The sequence below is a fragment of the Phoca vitulina genome, unplaced genomic scaffold (genome assembly GCF_004348235.1).
Source record: "Phoca vitulina isolate PV1807 unplaced genomic scaffold, GSC_HSeal_1.0 scaffold20, whole genome shotgun sequence".
NCBI lineage: Eukaryota > Metazoa > Chordata > Mammalia > Carnivora > Phocidae > Phoca > Phoca vitulina.
Window position 1 is genome coordinate 11,993,490 of NW_022589723.1, and position 14,502 is coordinate 12,007,991.

The 14,502-nt window shown below is 38.6% G+C and overlaps 1 protein-coding gene across 4 annotated transcripts in view; it reads left to right on the forward strand.

Moving 5' to 3' along the window:
• Positions 1-20: 20 nt before the first annotated feature.
• The window catches only part of WDR76 (WD repeat domain 76), a 57,124-nt gene continuing 42,642 nt past the window's right edge, over positions 21-14,502 (forward strand). Inside the window, exons 1-5 of one of the 4 annotated variants that reach the window (XM_032417069.1) lie at positions 21-144; positions 1,552-1,654; positions 2,684-2,984; positions 12,465-12,557; positions 14,214-14,269. In XM_032417069.1, the coding sequence (XP_032272960.1) occupies positions 36-144; positions 1,552-1,654; positions 2,684-2,984; positions 12,465-12,557; positions 14,214-14,269 (662 nt within the window). In that variant the 5' untranslated portion in view covers positions 21-35. Of the gene's footprint in view, positions 145-1,551; positions 1,655-1,682; positions 1,959-2,573; positions 2,985-12,464; positions 12,558-14,213; positions 14,270-14,502 lie in introns of those variants that run through there. The other 3 variants (XM_032417071.1, XM_032417070.1, XM_032417072.1) reach the window with 3 other exon arrangements.

Consider the following 14,502-nt stretch of genomic DNA (forward strand, 5'->3'; position numbering starts at 1 on the left):
TTCTGGGATTGTGGACGTCGAGTCTGTTACTGCGCATGTTCGTAGGCGGCTCTAGCGTCTTCCGTCTCGCAGTGTTTGGACGTCGCTTCTGGCGTGAAATTGCTTTCCATTGGGCTTTGCTGCTAAAATCCTGTGGCGAGGCAGGTCCGAATTACGGGTTTCTTTTGTTACCTTGGTTTGAACCCGAGGAAAATGGGATAGTGATGAATAAGGAATTGAGCAGATAGTGAAGGGCAGTTTGTCCAGACTGTTGAAAGCTCAGAATTGGAATTTAATGAGAATAGAAGTCCTGCTAACAGCACCTGATTAGCTCAGTTGATGAGGCTGAGTGGGTTGTGGTGAGGTATTTTTTGGTCATCACGGGAGGGCAGCTGGTGGTGATTTAGGCTATTGCCATGAAAAAAAAAATCCCCCAAGGGTCCTGGAGTAATGCCTGAAGTCAGAACAGTGTACTTTTTGGCTTTCCAGTTTTTTTAGTTTCTCAAGACCGTCTATTAAAACATTCCTGGCTAGACAGTGTTTCTATAGAAGTACACGAGTAATTATTAAGTACTTGCTGTGTTTACTGGCCTTAGCTCTCTAAGGAGTATGGAATATTGTTTAAAGGCTTGAATTTTACTTAGGAAGTCTTCTAGGGCTTGGTAACGGAAGCAATCACAATTTACTAGCTGGGTTTGTAAAAAAAAAAAAAAAAATACTGACTTATTGGAAGTCGGAACACATTTGACCATAGAAAGGATTTCGTAAGTGTTGTGGCAGGGAGAGATGGGACAGCATGAAAAAAGTCTTGAAGTCCAGAAATAGCATGGTATATATTAAACACTGAAAAGTTTGATTTTATCAGTAATTTTTGAGTCAAGGAGTGGTGAAAGTTTGGCAAGAATCAGATCATGGAGGGCCCTGATGTTACTGTTAATAGGATTAGTTCTCAAATTATTTCACCTGTGTTGTAAGGGTCTAGGCTGGGAGAGGAAATAGAATTGGGTAAGTCTTGAGCAAGGAACAATGGAGGACCCATGCCAGGGAAACAGTTTTGGGCTAGAAAGAAAAGGATCTTAAAAACAGAGTAGGTAGAAATTTATGTTTTGAATTTAACAGCTCCAAAACCATGCTGTCCAGAGGGAGTACATGATGGGAAAACAATTGTTTTGACTTAGGGCAACCCAGAGAATAGAAACAAAAAGAAAGGTTAATATGGCTGTGACTGTAAGAAATACAGAGCACTAAAATCTTATTTGTTACTTTGTGTACAAAAATGATTTGATTCACAACTTTTCCCCAGCCTTTGGGCTTTGTAAGGTCATCATTAGGATCTTAGTTAACTGGTGGGCAGATGATGAGGTGAAATTTAAACCAGCTTAAGTTATCAGCTCTTGAAAAAAATAAAAATGCTTCCCTTCTAGGAAGAAGGTAATGTGGTAGCCATAGAGCGTAATTTCCTTGTGGTGGGGTTATAAGGAACCGGGGGGCCCAAGTAAAGGCTGCCTGTTGATTTCGATTTTCTAGCTTCTCTATTCATATGGCATCTAAGTGCGTCTGAATCTTTTCCAGGCTCACATTGCAAGGCAAGGTGGTTTTTTCTCAGCAGAAGCGCCAGTGTTTTTCAAAGCGAGATACTGGCATCAGCAGCATCAAAAAAATACTGGGATCTAAGGTAAAAATGTGTATTCGTTCCAATTACAAGAATTTCAGTATGGGGTGAGGCTGGTGAGCTTGACGCGTACCGAGACGACCGTAGCGCCTGCGTGCCCCTCCCCCTCCGGCCCGCTGGCGTCAGAGCCGTTCAGAGCCGCCCGCCAGGCCCCGCCTCAGTCCCGCTGCTCCTCCTCTTCCCCCTCCCCGCGCCTCCCGCCGCAATCTTGGCGGGAAGACGCCAGCTGCTAAGCCGCCGAAAGATGTCGGGGTCGCGCGCGGGCAGTGAGGAGAAGGTGGGCTCCAGACAGCGACTCCAGATGAAGGTGAGCAACGGCTTGTTGCTTTCGGGTGCGCTCCTGCCTCAGTGTTCGTGAGGCATTGCCGGGACCAGGCCCGAGAGGGCACGAAGACTTGGCACCCACCATCTCCACATTCCGGAACTAGTTTCCGCTCCTTGAGGCATCTCTCAGCTTAACGGGTTTTTCGGGGGTGTTGTTTCAAAAGATAATCGGGGATCCCGGCCCCCTATTTTCCTCTGTGGAAACTCGGCCTTCAGCGTTGGGGAAGGTTATTAGTAACCCTAGAAATAGGGACAGGATGGGATCAGGGACTCTGCATTTGCCTTTGGGGCAGTTATTGTCGGCTTCCCACTCTGGAGACAATTCCAGTTACTCAGAAGGTGACAGTTGGGGTAGTCTCCTCAGTTACAAATGTAATTATTATTATTACATTATTACTGGTTTGCCGAGTCATGGGTAAAATAATGCACCCAGTATAATAAATAATTAAATTTAGGTTAATGAGTTAGGTATCTAGATTTTGGTGAGGAAAAAAGTTTCGTTACAGGCTATCACTTTGGATTTATTTACACAGACCTGTAAGAAAAGGCATAGGATCTGGGATTCTAATGCTCTCTTTTCTTTTATTGACCTGAATAGGTGAATGAATATAAAGAAAATCAAAACATCACTTGTGTATCTCTGAGACCAGTACAGACTACAGTTTTAGGAAAAACACCTAAGGTTTATCTTGTTCCCTTTTCACTCAGTAATTACAAGCCAGACCAAATTAAGCACTCCAAATCCCTATTGGATAAGAATTCTAACAATGAAGTTGCATGTAAGAAATGTAAGAAGACTGAAATAAGGAAAACTTGCAGAAGGCTTTTAACTCCAAGGATGGAAGGCACGTCTTCCAAGGCAGAATCTACTCTGCAAAAATCATCCTTAGATGTTTATACTGAAAGTAACAAGCGACAACACAAGAGCACTTCGGATACAGTGATTCTCAGTGTTGATACGGAAAGCAGTCAGGATCTAGACAGTGATGAAGATACCACACCAGGCCTGGTAAGAATTTAATTACTAGCTTATTCAAATTTTTCTTATTTTAAAATTTGAGGTTCTGATAAGCTAAGGGTATCCAGGGTTTATGTATGTTTAATTGAAATTTTATTTTTTAAATGTTGAACACAACTTCCTTGGTTAATTTTACTCTTGGTTTTGATTTGTCAAGGAGAGGATTGACTTAATCTTCATTCTGTTTCCCTTTTTCTTCCTCTCAGTTTATTGCAGATATTTTTGGGTCTACTTACTATTTATGATGTCTTGCTCACCTTTACATATTTATGCACAATATGCCAGAAGAAGTTGGCCTGTGGGACATATGGCATTTGAGTGACCCTTGATATGAGGGTAGGAAAGTCATCAATTGATTGATATAGCTGAATAATATTTCCTCTACAAAAAGGAGAAAAATGATGGAGTAGAGAAGATACATGAGAAACACTTATTAGTACTATTGAAAATAATAGTTTGAATCAGTTTAAGGAATTAAGCATCTAATTTTTAGACTTCTGTTGCCTTTCAGGAATGTTGTACTTCATTGAAAGTGACAGATTTTGTGCAAGACAAGATAAAACCATACCACATGTCAAAAGTTAATGGAACAGAAAATGATGATAGGGGAAAGGGAGATAGGATAATTGTGGTGGTGTTCTTTTGAAATAGGAATTCAGTTTATGCTTTACTGTCTCAAGAGGTAAGAACTAGGACCTCTGGTGGGACATCGTGGGTCTGTCATTAGTGCATTGGACTGGGGGGTTGAAAGCCTAGGTTTTAGATGTGGCTGCTTCTAAGAAACCTTGTGTTTTTAAGCAAATCACTCGACAGTGAGGGGATTGGATAAGATCATTGCTTCTCAAACTATAGCCTGTATCAGAATTTCCTGGAGGGCTGTTAAAACTCCATTGCAGGACTCTACCACCAGAGTTTCTGATTTTCGAGAAGTTTTGGAGTGGGGTAAAGAATTGGCATGTCCAACACAGTTTCCTAGAGATGCTGGTGCTGTTGGTCTGGGATGTCATTTTGAGAACCACTGGATTCAGTTATCTCTTTGGCCTCTTCGACTATAAGATTCTGAGTATATGAGGCTAGTGGGAAGTAGATTTTATTTTTTTAAATTTATTTAAAAATTTTAAAAAATTGTTTTTTAATTTCTGTTAACATACAATGTTATATTAGTTTTAGGTGTACGATATAGTGATTCAACAATTCTATATACCACTCAGTGTTCATCATGATAAGTGTACTCTTAATCCCCTTCACCTATTTCACCCATCCCCCCACCCACCTCCTCTCTGGCAACCATCTGTTCTCTATAGTTAAGAATCTGTTTCTTGGTTTTTTTCTTCTCTTTTTCCTTTGCTCATTTGTTTTGTTTCTTAACTTCCACATGAGTGAAATCATATGGTACTTACCTTTCTCTGACTGATTTTGCTTAGCATTATACTCTCTAGCTCCATCCATGTTGTTGCAAATGGCAAGATTTCATTCTTTTTCATGGCTGAATAATATTCCTGTGTGTGTGTGTGTGTGTGTGTGTGTGTGTGTGTATGTATATATATATATGGGTGTATATATGAATATATATATACCGCACCTTTTTCTTTAAGATTTTTTTTTATTTTTAAGTAATCTCTATACCCAATGTGGGCCTCAAACTTAAACCCCAAGATCAAGAGTCATACACTGTACTGACTGAGCCAGCCAGGCACTCCCCAGATCTTCTCTGTCCATTCATCTATTGAGATTTTAGCTTGATCTAAGAAAATAGGGTCAGAAATTAGAACATTAAGAGTAAATACTGAAGCTAATCAAGCAGAGTCAGACATGCCCAGCATATATTTAAGTAGGACAAACTGAAAGATCTAGCATCCTTTTTTTGTTTTTGTTTTTTTAAAGATTTTATTTATTAATTTGTCAGAGAGAGAGAGCACAAGCAGGGGGAGCGGCAGACAGAGGGAGAAGCAGACTCCCTGCTTAGCAAGGAGCCAGATGCAGGACTTGATCTTAGGATCCCAGGAACATGACCTGAGCCGAAGGCAGATGCTTAACCAACTAAGCCACCCAGCCGTCCCAAGATCTAACATTTTTGTAGGACATTTCATTCTTTTCCTTTTCATTAATTATCTTTTTGGAGCAAAATGACTAAGGCTTTATGGTACCATGCTTTAGAAACAATATTTTATTTATAAGCTAATTTCTTCCCCAAATGAGGGAAGGCTTTTGTCACATCACAGACAAGTGTCTTGACCTGTAAGTCAAGAATTTTAGGGGCGCCTGGGTGGCTCAGGCAGTTAAAGCATCCGACTCTTGGTTTTGGCTCAGGTCATGATCTCACGGGTGGGGTGATTGAGCCCAGCAGTGGGGCTCTGTGATTAGTGGGGAGTCTGCTTGAGATTCTCTCCCTCTGACCCTCCCCCCATTTGCACTCTCTCTCTAAAATGAATAAATAAATCTTAAAAAATTTATTCTATTTTCTGGGAAACTTGCTAAATTTTCTCTCTCAGCATTTTTATTAAATATTTAACTTCACAGGGACGCCTGGGTGCCAGTTGGTTAAGCATCTGCCTTCAGCTCAGGTCATGATCCCAGGGTCCTGGGATGGAGTTCCCCCATCAGGCCTTGCTCAGCAGGGAGCCTGCTTCACCATTCTCCTGATGCTCCCCGCTGCTTGTGCTCTCTCTTGCATTCTCTCTCTCTATCTCTCTGACAAATAAATAAAAATCTTTAAATTAAAATATTTTAACTTCACAAAGCATTTCTTTCTTTTTTTAAAGATCTTATTTATTTATTTGACAGAGAGAGAGAGACAGCGAGAGAGGGAACACAGCAGGGGGAGTGAGAAAGGAAGGAGCAGACTTCCTGCTGAGCAGGGAGCCCGATGCGGGGCTCGATCCCAGGACCCTGGGATCATGACCTGAGCCGAAGGCAGGCGCTTAATGACTGAGCCACCCAGGCGCTCCTCACAAATTTATTTTAAGTTTTGAGAACATTTTGGGCTTACAGAAGAGTTGCAAAAATGGTACAGAGGATTTTGATATTTCTTTCACCTGGCTTCCTCTTGTGTTAATGTCACCTACATAACTGTAGAACACTTATCAAACTAAGAAATTAACCTTGCTACAATAATATTAACTAAAGTACAGAATTTATTAGGATTTCACCAGTTTTTGTTTTTTTTGTTTTTTTTTTGTTTACTAATGCCCTTCTGTTCCAGTAGCCAGTCTAGGATTGCACAGTGCATTTAATAGCCATGTTTCTGTAGTCTACTCCAGTCTGTGACAGTTCTTCAATCTTTCATGACCTTGGCACTTTTGAAGAGTACTGAAAAGTTATTTTGTGTAATGTTCCTCAATTTGGGTTTGTCTGCTATTTTCTCATAATTAGATTAAGGTTTTGCATTTTTTGGGCAGGGTACCACAGAAGTGAATGTGCCCTCCTCAGTGCATCATATCGGGGTGTACTTGATATTGATATGTTTTACTGGTAATGTTGACCTGGGTCACTTGGCTTAGGTGGTGTTTGTCAGGATTCTCCAATGGAAACAACATTTTTCCCTTGGTAATTACTAAATATTTTGAGGGAGATACTTTGAGACTATGCATATATCTGGTTTCTGTCATCAGGCATATGTTTATTTTTTTATTGAGATATAATTTACATAACATAAACTTTACTATTAAAAAGTATACAGTTCAGTAGTTTTTAGTATATATACAAGATTGTACAATCATCACCACTATCCAGTTTCAGAACATTTCTTTCACTATGAAAAGAAATCCGTACCCATTAGTAGTGACTACCAACTCCTCCACCTCCCTAACCCAGCCCTGGAAACCACTAATCTACTTTCTTTCTCTATAGATTTGCCTATTCTGGACATTTCATACAAATGAAATCATATAATATGTAGCTTCTTGCATCTGGCTTCTTTGACTTAGCATAATGTTTTCAGGGTTCATTCATGTTGTGTAGTGTGTATTGGTACTTGATTCCTTTTTATGGCTGAATAATATTCCATTGTATGGATATACCATATTTTGTTTATCCATTCATCAGATGATGAACATTTGGGTTGTTCCCACTTTTTACTATTATGAATAGTGCTGCCACAAGCTTTTGTTTATGAGTTTTTGCTGAACAAATATTTTCCATTCTTTTGGGTATATACCTAGGAGTGAAATTGCTGGGTCATATGGTCAACTGTGTTTAACTTATTGAGAAACTGTCAAATTGTTTACCAGACTGGCTGCACGATTTTTACATACCAGCAGCAATGCATGAAGAGTCTACTTTCTTTACACCCTTGCCAACACTTGTTATTTATCCTTCCTAAAAATTAAAAAAAAATTGATTGTAAAATACACAATATAAAATTTAGCACCTTAACCATTTTTAAAGGTACAATGTAGTACTTTATGTTGTTTATTTATGTTGTTGTGCAGTCAGTCTCCAGAAATCCTTTCATCTTGAAAAACTGAAACACTATCCCATTGAATAACTCCCCATTTCCCTCCTACTGCCATCCTCTGGCAACTACCATTCTACTTTGTGTCTCTTTGAATTTGACTAGTATAGGTACCTCATAAAAGTGGATTCATGGTATTTGTGTTTTTGTGACTGGCTTATTTCATGTAACATAATGTTTTAATTATTCATCTTTTTTTTTTAATTAAAAAATTTTTTTGGAGGGGCTAGGGGCAGAGAGAGGGAGAAAGAGAATCTTAAGCAGGCTCCATGCCCAACATGGAGCCAGACCCGGGCTCAATCTCACAACCCTAAGAGCCTGAGCTGAAATCAAGAGTCAGACGCCTGGGTGCCTGGGTGGCTCAGTTGGTTAAGCGACTGCATTCAGCTCATGTCATGATCCTAGAGTCCCGGAATCTAGTCTCGCATCGGGCTCCCTCCTCGGCGGGGAGTCTGCTTCTCCCTCTCACCCTCCCCCCTCTCATGCTCTCTTTCTCTTCATTCTCTCTCTCTCAAATAAATAAATAAAAATCTTTAAAAAAAAAAAAGAGTCAGATGCTTAACCCACGAGTCACCCAGGCACCCCCACCCCCAATTTTTTTTTTTTATTAAGTAAATTCTAGGGCCAATGAGGGGCTTGAACTCACAACCCTGATATCAAGAGCTGCATGCTCTACCAGTAGAGTCAGCCAGGTGCTCCTTGTCTTTTTGATTATAGCCATTCTAGTGGATGTGATGTAGTGTCTCATTGTGGTTTTGATTTGCATTTTTCTAATGATCAGTAATGTTGAGTGTTTTTATTTTTATTTTTTTAAAGATTTTATTTATTTATTTGACAGAGACACAGCTAGAGAGGGAACACAAGCAGGGGTAGTGGGAGAAAGAGAAGCAGGCTTCCCGTGGAGCAGGGAGCCCGATGCAGGGCTTGAACCCAGGACCCTGGGATCATGATCTGAGCTGAAGGCAGACACTTAACGACTGAGCCACCCAGGCGCCCCTTGTTGAGTGTTTTTACATGTACTTATTGGCCATTTGTGCTTTGGAGAAATAGCTTTTCTAGTCCTTTGCCATTTGAAAAATTAAATTGTCATTTTGTTTTGAATTATAAGAGTTCTTTATATATTCTGGACACTAGACCCTTATTAGATATATCACTTGCAAGTATTTTTTCCCGTTTTTTTGTACTTTATTTTCATGTTCTTGATAATGTCCTTTGACATAACAAAAGTTGTTATTGATTTTATTTTTTTAAGATTTTATTTATTTATTTGAGAGAGTGCATGAGAGAGCAAGAAAGAGAGCACAAGCGGAGGGAGAGGCAGAGGAAGAGGGAGAAGCAGACTCCCCACTGAGCAGGGAGCCCAATGTGGGGCTCGATCCCAGTACCCCAGGATCATGACCGGAGCTGAAGGTGGACACTTTACCAACTGAGCCACTCAGGCACCCCAAAAGTTGTTAATTTAAGTTTAATTTTTTTTGAGAGGGAGAGAAAGCGCACCCACATGAGTGGGGGAGGTGGAGTGGCAGAGGGAGAGAGAGAATCTTAAGCAGAGGCCATGCGGAGCACAGAGCTGGACACAGGGCTCGATCTTTCATAACTGAGATCATAACCTGAGCCAAAATCAAGAGTCAGACGCTCAACTGACAGAGCTCTGCTATTATGCATGGTGTTGTTTTCTTAAAATCATTTTCTGATTGTTCATTGTTAGTGTATATAACTGATTTTTGTATATTGATCTTATATCTTGCAACTTTGCTGAGGTTGCTTATTAGTTTTTTGTGTGAATTCTTAAGCATTTTCTATATATAAGATCATGTTTTGGCAATAAAGATAGTTTTATTTCTTTCTTTTCAATCTGGATGTTTTTTAATATTATTTTTTCCCAATCGTCCTGTCCTAATTGTCCTAGAATCTCCAGTACAGTGTTTAATAGAAGTAGCAAAAGTAGACATATTTTCTTGTTCCTTAGCTTTAGGGGAAAAGCTTTCAGTCTTTCACCATTAAGTATAATGTTAGCTGTGAGAAACATCTATTTTCAAAAAACTTTTCTCTCAAGTAATTATAGATGCATAACAATTTGCAGAAATAGTACAGAGAGGTATCATGTAGCCTTCACCCAGTTTTTCCCAGTGGGTACATCTTATATATCACAGTATCAAAACGGGGAAATTCACATCATACAAGGTATGTGTATAATTCTGTATCATTACAATGAAGATACAGAACTATTCCATCTCCACAAAAATTTCCCTTGGGCTCTTTGTTTTTTTAAATTTATTTTAAGTAGGGTCCATTGTGGGGTTTGAACTCACCACCTTGAGATCAAGAGTTGCATGCTCTATGGACTGAGCCATCCAGGCACCCCAGGCTATTTCTTTGTATTAGGCCTGTAGCCCTCCCTTTCACCCTCTTAAGCCCCTGGCAAGTGCTAATTTTTTTTTTTGGTCTCTACAATTTTGTCATTTTGAGAATATTATGTAAATGGATTCATATAGTTTGTGAATTTTTGGCATCAAGCATGTTTTTAATTCAAGTTCTTTGATTTTTTTTAAAAACATATCACCCTTTGTTTTATGGATACAGTAACTTCTTGTTTCTGAAGATAGTGAAGTTTTAAAAAAATGTTTATTTCCTACATATGTTTATTTTGAGAGCCCACTTTTTCTAATGTTTGCTTGGTCTTCCTGTTAAATGTTGCAAGTTTTTGACAGGTGGGTGATGGATAAGAATAGTTTGAATTAAACATACCACTTAAAGATACCTATTATTTTTCTTAATTTTCTTTTTTCTTTTTTTTTTAAGATTTTATTTATTTATTTGAGAGAGAGAGAATGAGAGAGAGCACATGAGAGGGGGGAGGGTCAGAGGGAGAAGCAGACTCCCTGCAGAGCAGGGAGCCCGATGCGGGACTCGATCCAGGGACTCCAGGATCATGACCTGAGCCGAAGGCAGTCGCTTAACCAACTGAGCCACCCAGGCGCCCTTTCTTAATTTTCTTAATTGTGTCTGTGGTAATTAGAATCATTTAAATTTGTTTCTTTGATTTTGAAATAGAATCTTACGAAATCCTTGATGATGGTGGTGATGTTTTTCCTTGAAAAGCAGTTGTAAAGGCAGTGACACAATAAACTTTCACTTTTGCTGCCACTATTATTCTGTGTGTGTGAGGAAAATTTTTATTTTGGTCAAAGTAATACATGTACATCCACATTTAAGTCATATAATTCACACACACACATATATATATATATACACACATGCACACAAAGGTAATTCCATATGTACATACATATATACTCAGAAGCAAATCAAAACATCCAGCAGTTTTCTGCCACCTACTTCTCTGTTTGTGATTGCCACTGCCCAATAGACTGATTATACTTTCAACTTTTTTAGCTTTTATCCCTTCTGTATTATCTATTGATTTAATATGGAAGGTGAAGACTTGTTTCATTCATGCTACACCTTATACGCATGTGACACCCACTCCTTTCTCTTCTCACATCTTTACTAGGTATAGCCCAAGCTCTAGTAGAGTTGTAACAAAGAGTTTTTATGGCTTCATATATGAAAATATATATATATATATATTTTTTTTTTCCATGAAACATTTCCTGAGCACCTACATCTTCCTATTTCATTCTGGACTGTTTAACGCTTTCTTGGCCTTCCTTTTACCATTTTCCTTTGAATTTCTTTGATCTTTTATCATTCCTATGCTGGAACTTCTGTACCCTAGGTACGTCTTGGATCTCTTTTTTTTAGTTTATTCTCTTATTTTGGTGAAATGCAGCTTAGAGCTTCCCGAGAAAAGGTGTACACTAATAACTTTCTCCTCCATTTTCTCTGCTCCTCTTTTTACCCCTCTCCTACACCTTTTCTCAGGAAGCTCTAAGCTGCACTTCACCAAAATGTATGTATGTACATTTTGTGTACATACAGATATTATGTATCTGACAAAGTCTTTATGCTGTACATTTGATTGATGGCTTAATTGATTTAGAATTGTAAGTTGAAAATAATTTTTCCTTAAAGTTTTAAATATACTCTTTCATTGTCTTCCAGCTCCCCTCAGTATTGAGAAATGTCATTCTGATTCTTGCTTCTTCGTGATCTTTTTCCCTTATTGACAGACTTTTTTTTAACCTCACTTATCTCAGGTGTTAAGAAATTTTGTGATTTAGGGGCGCCTGGGTGGCTCAGATGGTTAGGCGTCTGCCTTCGGCTCAGGTCATGATCCCAGGGTCCTGGGATCGAGTCCCGCACCGGGCTCCCTGCTCAGCGGGGAGCCTGCTTCTCCCTCTGCCTCTCTCTCTCTGTCTCTTATGAATAAAGGAATAAAATCTTTAAAAAAAAAAAAAAGAAATTTTGTGATTTGTGTAAGCTTTGGTCTTTTTTCATTTGTTGTGCTGCGTACTCATTGGGCCCTTTTAATCTGGAAACTCATGTCTTTAGTTTCAAGAAACTTTCTTATATTATTTCTCTAAAAACTTTCTCCTTCATTTTCTCTGCTCCTCTTTTTACCCCTGTAACTATTAGTTGGATATTGGACCTCCAAGCTTGATTCTCTGGTTTTATTGTCTTTTCTGCCTGTGCCTTTATCTTTTTGTTGTTGTTGTTGTTCTTTTATCTAAATTTCCTTAACTCTTTGAATGAATTTAAAATTTTCTGTCACATTTCTTTCTCTTTTGTTTAATAAAAAGATAACTGTGAGTAATGGTGAATTAATGATCAGTAGGAAATAATTTGCTATTAGGTTACACTACTAGACTTCTGATATGTCACTTGTTATTTAATTGGGAAGTCATGTAGACACCTTGTGGTTATCCCAAATTCAAACTCTTACACTCAGTATCCAATGCACATCCAATGTGTGCCATTTGGTAAGATAGCGTGTAATGAATAAAGCAGATGCAATTTGAAGGAAAGTATATATTTGAGAATTCAACACCTAGTTTTATGAGGTGCCTTTGCTGTGGATCATGCAAAGTAACAGTTTTTTTGGTGTAATTTCATAGGATGAATTTTCAGGATTGTCATCGTACGAAAGGAAGAGACTGAAGAATATATCAGAAAATGCAAACTTTTTTGCTTCTCTTCAGTTGTCTGAGGTTTGTGTGGAATTTCTAGTTAAGAGCAAGATGCCATTCCTCTTGCCCGTAGGTCAATAAAATACTCATAGTATCAGGTTTCAAACATCAGATAAGGGAGGGTAAAATTAGGACTGAGTTTTGCATTTAATAGGAGGAGGTTACCATATTTTATTGATTCTAAGACTTTTTTTCATTTTAATGTTTTTGAAATTTACATCTTGAAACTGTAACTGGCAGCTTTTCCTCCCTTTTGTTGGTGCATAAGATAATGGTGTCTTATGAATGGTTGTCTTGGATTCAGAGGAACAGAGTATGTTCCAAGTGGTTGCTTTACCTCTAAAGGATAAAGGAGAAGTAGGAGGAATGGGTTGAGGGATGTGTGGTAGAGGAGTGAGAGGACAAGCTTTTTTTTTTAATCCTTTTTTCCCCCTAAGATTTATTTATTTATTTATTAGAGAGGGGGAGAGAGAGAGAGAGCACAAGTGGGGGTGGGGAAAGGGACAAAGGGAGAGGGACAAGCAGACTTCCTGCTGAGCAGAGAACTAGACACAGGGACCCTGGGATCATGACCTGAACTGAAGGCAGACGCTTAACTGACTGAGCCACCCAGGTGCCCCTCTTTTTTTGAAAAATCTTAGAGACTAGGTGGAAATATGCTTTATATAGGGAGCTTTAAGGATAAATGGCCAGGAGTGCCTGGGTGGCTCAGTTGGGATCGAACCCTACATCAGGCTCCCTGCTCAGCAGAGAGCCTGTTTCTTCCTCTGCCTGCCAGTGCCCCTTGCTTGCACTCTCTCTATCAAATAAATAAATAAAATCTTTCAATAATAATAATAAATTCAAAATCTTAAACAAAAAAAAAAGGATAAATGGCCAGATGTATGCTAGTGTTTTATAATTATTATAACTAAATGTGTAATTTACATTGTGTCTTCACACTGGGTAAAACTGTGTGTGAGATAGCCCTTCAGGAGGGTGTGTGATATTTTCTTTCAAACGGTAACAAGCCCTTGGCTTTATTTAAAAATTACTTGATTTCTTTGATTACACATTCCCAAATATTCAGCATGTGTTTGCATCTTGAGGGAACGGAGGGTGACTTAATATAAGGGATTATATTAAGTCATTAAAATTTGAAAATTCATCAGAAATTTAGACAAAGTATCTATGATTTTGATTTTAGTTAACAGAAATTATGATTTGATTTATAGAAGTGTAATGTAACTTTTCTGGAGAATATCAAAGTAGAATTGCCTGTAGTAGAAGTTAAACATTTTAATTTATAATAGTATATTTGATTAAATGTTTAATGTTCAATCATGTAAACTCATTAGCAACCTGGTCCAAGGTATCAGAATGTCAGTACTTTCTGATACCTTGTCAGAATGTCAGTACAGCGTGGGGCTTGAACTCATGACCCTGAGGTCAAGACCTGAGCCCAGATAAGTCTGATGCTTACCCAGCTGAGCCACCCAGGTGCCCCAGTCCTTTAGATGGTATTTTTACTTGCTTTATTATTGATGGTTTATTTGTCTCATGTCTGTTACCAAGAGCAGGTATCATATTTTAAGGATCTTTATTTCCTATATAGATCTTAGTTTAGTGTCGATGAAGCAGCATACTTAATATTTTATAAGGTAGTATCTTTACATGTATGTTTTGTGTATTTTGCAGTCAGCTGCAAGGCTCCGTGAAATGATAAAGAAGAGGCAGCCTCCTGAATCCAAAAGGTAAAAGATTTGGTTTGCAATGCCTACACCATGATGTATTGTTGAGTTATTTATAATACGCAAAATGGTTACCATGGTAAATAAGAAACTGTAATCTTAAATCTGTTGTTTCACATCTTCACGAGCATTTGGTGTTGTCAGTGTTCTGGATTTTGGCCATTCTAATAAGTGTGTATTGGTATCTTATTGTTCTTTTAATTTCTCTTTCTCTGATAACATGATGTAGAGCATCT